Source organism: Azolla caroliniana, unplaced genomic scaffold (assembly GCF_043228905.1).
Source record: "Azolla caroliniana isolate FFs.n. ecotype wild unplaced genomic scaffold, voAzoCaro1.0.p SCAF_16, whole genome shotgun sequence".
Taxonomy (NCBI): domain Eukaryota; kingdom Viridiplantae; phylum Streptophyta; class Polypodiopsida; order Salviniales; family Salviniaceae; genus Azolla; species Azolla caroliniana.
Window position 1 is genome coordinate 6058635 of NW_028230451.1, and position 9039 is coordinate 6067673.

The window sequence follows — 9039 nt, forward strand, 5'->3', positions numbered from 1 at the left end:
CTCTCTCTAGATTCTCTCTGAAACAGAATCTGTCTTCTATTGGGCGGCTCTCTGTTGCCGTACACATCCTCCTCCTCCTCTCTCTCTCTCTCTCTCTCTTTTCCTCCTCACACACGTGTCGCCCCCACAGAACAAGTCACACGCATCTCTCCTTCTCTCTCTCTCTCTCTCTCTCTCTCTCTCTGTGTCTATCTGTCTTTTTCTATATGTAGAGAGGAGGGGGGGGGGGCAGGGGACCTATAATTTCACCATAGCCCGTCTTCTTAAGCAATTCTTCCGATTTGGGCTCTTCCCTAATTTGCAGAGAAAGAAAGAGTAAGAGGAAAACACACACACACACGGACACACACACACACACACACAGGTAGAGGATACGGAGTATAGGGAGTCTTATCAATGCCCAAGCAAGGAAAGAAGAGAGGGGAGGTAAGCGTGCAAGGAGAGAATGATTCGAGGATTTTCACAAAAATTCGCCTCAGATTCAAATTCATTTCCCTTTCCATAATGTTGCTCTAATTGTTCATCATCATGCTCTAATGTATGAGAGCTTTTGTAGGATTGATTGTATAACATTTGTGTTTACCCTGTTCTAAGCATAACTTTTCTGTGTGCTCTCTCTCTCTCTCTCTGTATATTATATATATGTATGTATGTATGTATATGCATGTGCATATGTGTATATATTATGTATATGTATATGTATTATGTTGGGCCAGTCATCCTGTAATCTAGCTCCTGTTGTGCATTTTGTAAATGTTAGTTTATTATCCCCTTCTTTTAGATGAGAGATTTCAGTAGTTTGGTTATGAAATCTGATATAGAATTGAATTTATCCTCATCCTATTATGTCAATGGCTTATCATTTCTTAAATGCCATGTATCTGGGCTATTACTTCCCAGCTGAGAGATTAGATATATTGATTGATAAAATCTAGCTTAAAATTGGATTAATCTTCTGTTGACAACCACCATCTTTCATTTACTGCATAGGCGGATTATTATTGTTGTTAATTATTACTCGTCTTAGGTGAACCCTTTTTTCAGGCTTTGTTTCAACTGAATTTTTGTTTTCCATAAGTGCAGTTATTATGGCCGCGGATGATAATGAAGAAATGGCTAAATATCAACACTGCGGGAGATGAATTCAGTTCAGATGAATTGAGTGCAGATGAACATGAGGACACGGAAACGGACAATGAGAGTGACTCCGAGTGTGAACCTCGAGGTAACGATCTGTTGTAAAAAAGGTCTGCTAGTTCTTGATAGGGATAACCTCTAAAATGCCAATGAGTTTTCCTTTATTTGCCCATGTGCCACTAAGTCTTTGCTGTTTCCCCAAATTCCCTTGATCAACCCCTGAAACAGCAATCCTATGTGCAATTCATCCCAAATTGTCTCTATCCCCCCCCCTCCCCTCCGCCAAGCAAGGCTGTTAGGGGGATAGAATGAAAAATCAGTGGCATTTCTGAGTTTTCCCCTTATTAGTATCCATGCCCATGAGCAAAAAGAGTAGCTTTTTTGGTATGCATCATCATCATTGGTAATTTTGAATAGTCATAATCTTCATCGGTTTTATGTACAATCATGATAACAACACCTAAAACTCCATGAGCTATATGGTTACAGACACTCGTTCGGCGATGGCTTATCGGCACAGCTTTCACGGTAGGGAAATCTCTCCTTTTAACATGTAAACCATATGATTCAGATTATGGAAGCATTCCGCTTGCTCTAAGTTCTAAAGAATGCCATGAATTTGTAGATGAGCTACCTCAGAAGAACTCTACTACCACCACGGGAGGGCAATCATTAACCTTGATAAAGGATGTAAGAGATGGTGAGCGTAGCTACGCGATATTCAAATTAAGATTAGGGAAACATGGTCTTTGCTGTAACCTATCTATTGATCTTGTAGATGACTCGCAATCAAAGGAGAACACTTCGACCTTCAAGAGAGGCCCCTCGGTATCGTTTAAAAGGAATGTAAGAGATGGTGAGCATAGCTATGAGATATTAAAATCAATCATAACGAAAAGAATATACACCTTACACTATATAACATATGTACCTCAACATGTAGATGAGCTATTAAAGGAAAACTGTATGACTGCTAAGAGAGGCCAATCGTTGACACTGACAAGAGATGTAAAATATGGTAAGTTACCCCACCCAAGAATTATATTGAGCTTAAGAAAATATACTCTTTTGCACTATGTTCTAACAGGTAACCTGTTGATTTTGTAGAGGAGTTACCAAAGAAGAACTGGACATCCATCAGGAGAGGCCAATCAGTAACATTGAAGAGGGAATTCACTGATAAGGAGGAGTTCCGGTATGCAAATACTCATACAACATTGAAATCATGAAAATTCTCTCTTCTTAACAAGGGTTTTGTGTCATTCGATTTCTCTGGAAACCTCTGGTGACAGCATAGTTGTTGGCACATGGAATGTTGCGGGAAGAACACCGCCTCCAAAGCTAGATCTAGAAGGGTGGCTTCACATGGAAGATCCTGCTGATATCTATGTGCTAGGGTACGATATGAAACTCCTGTTTATTGAAGAGGAAAGTTGGTTTTTTTATGGACAATCTATATCAAAATGCTTCATGATGTGTTTTTCTTGGGTCTATAGAAAAAAAACACCCAAACACCCCTTGTTTGGTTTTTGGGTGTTACGAGAATAGCAGTGTGTTTTCAAATATTACCAGATTGGCCCTATTCCAGTACCAAATTATGTGTTCTCATGTAATGCACCCCACTTTTGGATTTGCAGCTTCCAGGAAATTGTTCCTTTAAATGCAGGCAATGTCTTTGGTAGTGAAGACAATGGGCCAACACTTGAATGGCAAGGTCTCATACGTGAGACCTTAAATAAATCAAGAGAGAGTGATTGTAAATGTTACAGTGCTCCTTCATCACCTACTGGAGAGATAGAATCGGAGACTTCAGATATAATTGTTGGAAATGGAGATCTCGATGCTGAACGGATTCTCATTGATGAAGAAACAAGCTTTTTGGGGTTAGACAACATCCCCTTGGAATCAAGCCAAGTACATGAAGCTCAAGAGATGAATGATAACAATTCAAATGTAGTCAAAGTGGTTAGAAGAACAGAGAGAATCGGCCTCGGGACAAAACAGCACCATCACCATCACCAGAGAGCGGAGTCTGAACCAATGAATTGGCTCTCTCTTCGAGATTTCCCACACAATGGTGGTTTAGTGGATGCAGATGGGACACGGCGTAGAGTCTCGTTTTCATCTTCGTCAGGGCTTATGCATATCCACCAGAATCTGGACAAGAAGAGAGTGAGATTTGTCCGGGTTGCTAGCAAGCAAATGGTCGGGATCCACATCTCTGTCTGGGTTCGAAGGAAATTACGACGGGTCATACACAATCTCACCGTCTCGAGTGTTGGCCTTGGTCTAATGGGCTGCATGGGAAATAAGGTCCCTCTCTCTCTATATATGTATATATATTGTTTACTTGCATTTTTTCATTTATATTTTAGCTACTAAAGATTCCAATTTATTTAAATCTTTTTAAATTACATAATATTCACATGGATGTTATTAATATGCATGGTTTGTCTATGCCCATTTTATTCAATGTTAGCTAGTGAAGGCGTTAAATCAACCATGTTAATTCCATTGTCTCTAATATGTATATTTGTTTTATATGCATTCCATCCATATAAGTAAGGTTTTTCACTTGACAAGCCCTTAGTAGCTAGATGTGAGGGTTCTAACTTTGTGAGGTCTATGGATATAGGGCTCCATTTCGGTGAGTATGTTGCTTCATGATACCAGCTTCTGTTTTGTGTGCACTCATCTTACATCTGGAGACAAGGAAGGAGACGAGCTCCGGAGAAACGCTGATGTTGCCGAAATATTAAAGCGTACCCGATTTCCAGACTCCAAGGAAGCCGACACAAATGTTCCAAAAACCATTCGGGCTCATGAGTATGTTAAAGTGTTTTTTTTTCTCTCTTCTTGTTCTTTCTTTTAGATTTGGATTTATGATAATATATGTGCACATAGGGTGGGTGTACCTTAATATATGCATACAGAGGAAATGTATTATGTAAACCAAAGGTTGAGAGTTCACTTCCTGCTCGCACCTATAGTTGTCACAATGCTAGGGGTGTATTGGTTTATCTTATCTAAGTTTTTAATGAGTTCTTTGCTTGGTCTTCCTTTTGGCTAGCGAGATAATTTGGCTCGGAGATCTCAACTATCGGCTCAACCTTTCAGACAATGATACACGGTTTCTTGTAGCAAGAGAGGATTGGACGGCCCTCCTTCGGAAGGATCAGGCAAGTACTCACAGTCTCGTGTGTGTGTGTGTGTTTGTATGTATATTTGTATATCGTGTGATATAACAGCCCATATTTACTTTAGTCTTTTGATTTATTATTAACTATTTATTTACTACATCAGCTCAAGAAGGAGATGCATGAGGGCCATACATTTGATGGGTGGTGTGAAGGTCCGATAGATTTTCCCCCAACATACAAATACGAGCTTGATTCAAATTGCTACTATGGAGAAAACACAAAACCTGGAGACAAGCGTCGCACGCCAGCTTGGTAGACTTTTTGTTTTTGTTTAGTTTTTTTCTCCTTTTTAGTAGCCATTTGGCCACAATTTCTTTCTACTCAGATGTCTGAAGGAATGCATTGCTTTGCTAGAACTTGCTTAGTGCATATAAATCCATGTGTGCATACATGCATACACACATAGATAGACGCGTATATACATACATACATACATACATACATACATACATACATACATACATACATACATACATGCAGGCATGCATTTCATATGCCCATTACACATATTCACATAAGTTCATTTGAGAGAGTCAAAGGAAGATAAATCTGAATTGTGTGCCGTCTAATCGAAGATTATAAATCTGGACTCAAGTGCATAGCTACGGTCTCCTTCATTTGGCCAACAACATGAATTGATGGGTCTCCAAACAGTTGGGTCATGTGCATTTTATATGCTCGTAACAACTTTGTATTCTTTACATCCATGAAAGCCTTAGAATTCCATGGATAGTTTCTAAAATCTGAAGAAGTATCAATATATCTCAAAATTTAATATCAAGTTCTGTTTGCTGTCGAAGAGGCCTTTTCAAACATTCTGGAAGTTTTGGCCAGGTGTGATCGCATATTATGGCATGGTAAAGGACTGAGGCAATTATCGTATGGTCGGGAGGAGGTTTTCCTGTCGGATCACCGGCCGGTTATGGCCGTCTTTGTAGCCGAGGTAGAAGTTTTCTCGGAAAAGAAATTCCGGAAGGTGTTGTCCCATAAGAATGCAAAGGTGGAGGTCGAAGAGCTTTTATATCAAGCACAGAACCATCTCAATACTAGGCGAGTTCGCCGCCAAGAATAATGACTTTGGATCCTATGTACCACAAAGAAGGTATGTGCTCTCATGCTTGTTTTTTTCAATATAAAATCTTATATTTCCTCCATCATAGAACAAAACAGATATATAACCTTGTAATGGAGTAGAGGATTGAATGGATACAAACATTAGGTTTTTTACCGATCTAAACTTTAGGTGAATCTTTTGGCGACAAGGTGGATCTTTCGGATTCTAGCAAAATCTAAGTGATCACTAAGGGACTACTACTACTACGCTCCAATCCTAAGTGATTACAACCTCATATAGTATTAACAAGAAAGGCAAGTAGTTCTCAGATGTTAAAATGCATATACTTCACTCCTTTTAAAAGGTACATTGACTAACCTTGAGAAATTTTGTGCTGATTTTAGTGAATATGAAATTTGAAAATTTCGAAGCTGAAGAGACTGTATTATTTCCGCGGATTGAGACGACATAAAAAACAAATACCCTCTAAAAAGAAAGCATCCGCCTTGCATCAATAGTTGTATCGATTGAAGTACAACAGGATGAGAGCTTGTTTGAAACGAACAAATTCTTTCCGACTTACAAAGAATAGGAAATTGAAATTTGTACCACCTTGTAACTATAATGCCCTCGTGATTCATACCAACATGAAGAAGACATAATCAAACTTCAAAGACTCGAAAATTATTGTGCTAAGAATTTTGTTATTCAATATATTCTTGGAGCAATAAGTTCCCTCAATGATTCAATCAACACTCTCTTACACCATGCAAGTACCATTTGTGAATCTATCATTAATTTGCCACATTAACCTTATTGGTTCTTTGCAATACCCATCATCCACCATTATGTATCACCCTTTCATTACATGGTTTAGATTTAGGCGAATAATTTTAGTGAAATTCATCATTGCCCCTCTTGTATTTGAGGGAATCACTTCACCTACATTGGTAAATGACTTTTATCCTTGTACTCCAACTTGTAATGAAAGGTAATCACATTCTCTTAAGTACTAAGCAAAGGATAGGTTTGTACTCGAGCATAAATATCATAGAGAGAGTAATGAGAAATGAAGTAATAACAAAGGAGTTGAATGTTTCATTGATAATGAAAAAAATCATGTCGTGTAAAAAATGGTTAGAAATGTAATACATGTGCTTAAATGGAAATTAACGTTAGTAGAAAAAGACAAAAGGATCCTTGCTTGGGCTGGTGGGAGAGTTTCCCACCTATATGTCCTAAACACACACCTCTATAATAAATAATAGCAATTCTATCCACACACGGAATGCCTTACCAAAGGGAAATAACGGTACTAGGAAATAATAGAGGGACCCTTGTGTAGGGTTGTTTGGGAGATTTTTCCACCTACTTATTCTATTTATGCCGAATAACTGATAATGACATTTGGAGAATAGGACAATTCGTTGTTTAAGTCATTTGACAACATTTATATTCATGAAGTGTTGAAGCTAAAAACCATTGTATTCATTTGACAACATTTGTATTCATGCCCTATCTCTTCTTCCTCTTCCTTAAAACTAAATTTAGAGATGCGTGTTGCACATTTAAATGGTACAAAACATTGTAAGTTTGTCATGATACTAGTTAGCCCATGTCTGCTATCGTTATCCAACTAGACTAAAGAAAAGTTCAACATATTCCTTTCAAATAAGGCAACTTCACGAATTGTGACATACATTGTCATGACTCATATGCAAAAGAAAATTTCTTTGAGTTGGTCAACAAAAACCTTATAAGCCATTTATTCTAACAAATAAAAAATAACGAATAGTTATGATATGGCATTCCCTAGAAATGTTGTGCACATGTTGTATGTATGAGGCAGATAGATAGATAGATAGTTAATTTTTAGCATCCATAGAGAGGCTAATATTGACCCACCGGACCTAAGTACAAAAGTTATCTCAATGGGTGTCTCCTTTGTAAGAAGGGATATTCATACTTTGATGCACCCACTCTCGGTGTACGAATAAGGCATACACATATGAGCTCAACCTTCTAGGTGTTCTCTTGAGTATGATACTCAAGTCGTCACCCCCTCTTAATATATCATCATAGCTTTCACGAATTGCACTATATGCAGAGCATGTAAAAAGCAAGTACTCTTGGAGAATCACATGCTTGATATTAGGTTTATTGGCCCATACCAAAAGAATCTGAGGTTGTGTGTACATTGCTTACTTTCAACAAATCAAAACATCTATTGTTCGAGTCTTTGAAGACGTAATGCGTGAAGTGGTGGATCAATAGCAAGAATATTGGATTTCGGTAGCTTGACCAAGAACAAATTGGTACCGCGACAAAAAGGAATCCAACGATGATTTTATCTTCTAGAATGAGTGGCCTACTGCACCGAAAGGCTTTTATTTGTAGGCGAGATTCAAAGGATCACTAGGATGGGGTTTTGCCGTCGTACTAATTTGAAATGTTTTTATCACTTTATTGACTTTGATAATGTTAGAATAAGACAACCATTTATAGCCCAAGGATTTGAAACTCATTTTTACACATCCACAACTTAATATTACTAGTATAAACTGATACTCAATTTGATTAATGAATTTCATTCCATGAATGTAAAACAATTTGAAGAATAGTTTGATGGTATTGACATCAACCTAGAATTCATGATATTCTGACTATTTTGTATGCATGAAAAATTTGTGCATTACCAATGTTCATGTCACATATATAAGATTCTTACTAAGTGGTTTCTTCTCATTGATGTCAAATTTCACGAACTAAATAATTTCATTTCCACATTTTTATGTTCATGTTAGAAAACATAGAAATGTGTTTTTACAACGGGAAGATGATCAGAATAACACCCTTTTTAAGTGTGTTTGCCGAGATTCAGCACATTCTTTTTATATTTGAGACAATGCCACACGTTTTGCTTATAGATCTGGAAATGGAAGGGTAGAGCTCCCTAGCTAAATAATGTACTATTTCATGGAGTCAAGAATTGGGCACTACTTTGAGTAATGCAATTTTGGTTAATCAAGTTTGGTCAATGATGAAATAATATGATGCTAATTAATCAAGATCAAACATATCAATAACTTCCCCTACTTAAGTAATGTGCCAATCATTAATGTGCCAATCATTAATGTGCATGGAGTAAGAATCATATTGCCACTTAAATAAGTGCCTTAATTAAGAAATGTTCTTAATGCAGATAAATTAGTAGTGCATTACTTATCGAGTGATTGAGCAAAAAGCAAAGTAGAAAATAGAAGAAAAAAACAATGCCAATTCTCATTTTGAAAAGTTTCGTTGTTTTCGTACGAAGGGGATTTTGGAGTTTTACTTCCTTTACACCTCTTTCATGGACAAGTGTGATGGGGAGATCCAATTACCAATAGGATAATGGGAGCAATGATTGAGAATCTCCGAGCATTGAAACAAAGAAGTATATGCACACCAACGTATGCAAGATGTAGTCATAAACTTGTTTTATGTTCATTTGTGTTTATCTTAGCTTTCCACCTATTAACATCTTGCACATATGATTGAAAAAATACGACATTCATGATGTCATTTTTGGTTGTTTATAAGGATTTGATATAAGTTATTGGTCTAGATAGATATGACTCATGAGCATAAAATATTGACTAGTTGAGT

The 9039-nt window shown here is 37.3% G+C and overlaps 1 protein-coding gene across 1 annotated transcript; it reads left to right on the plus strand.

Annotated features, from left to right (window-relative positions):
* The first annotated feature begins 238 nt into the window (after positions 1-238).
* LOC147853814 (type I inositol polyphosphate 5-phosphatase 4-like) lies at positions 239-6400 on the plus strand. The gene is made up of 15 exons (XM_087331916.1): positions 239-426; positions 1084-1225; positions 1627-1665; positions 1763-1837; positions 1916-1993; positions 2081-2155; positions 2245-2332; positions 2430-2534; positions 2775-3450; positions 3773-3963; positions 4208-4316; positions 4441-4589; positions 5172-5439; positions 5581-5705; positions 5796-6400. The coding sequence occupies exons 1-13, from the start codon at positions 397-399 to the stop codon at positions 5407-5409; spliced, it is 1995 nt and encodes a 664-aa protein (XP_087188042.1). The 5' UTR covers positions 239-396; the 3' UTR covers positions 5410-5439; positions 5581-5705; positions 5796-6400.
* The last annotated feature ends 2639 nt before the right edge of the window (positions 6401-9039 follow it).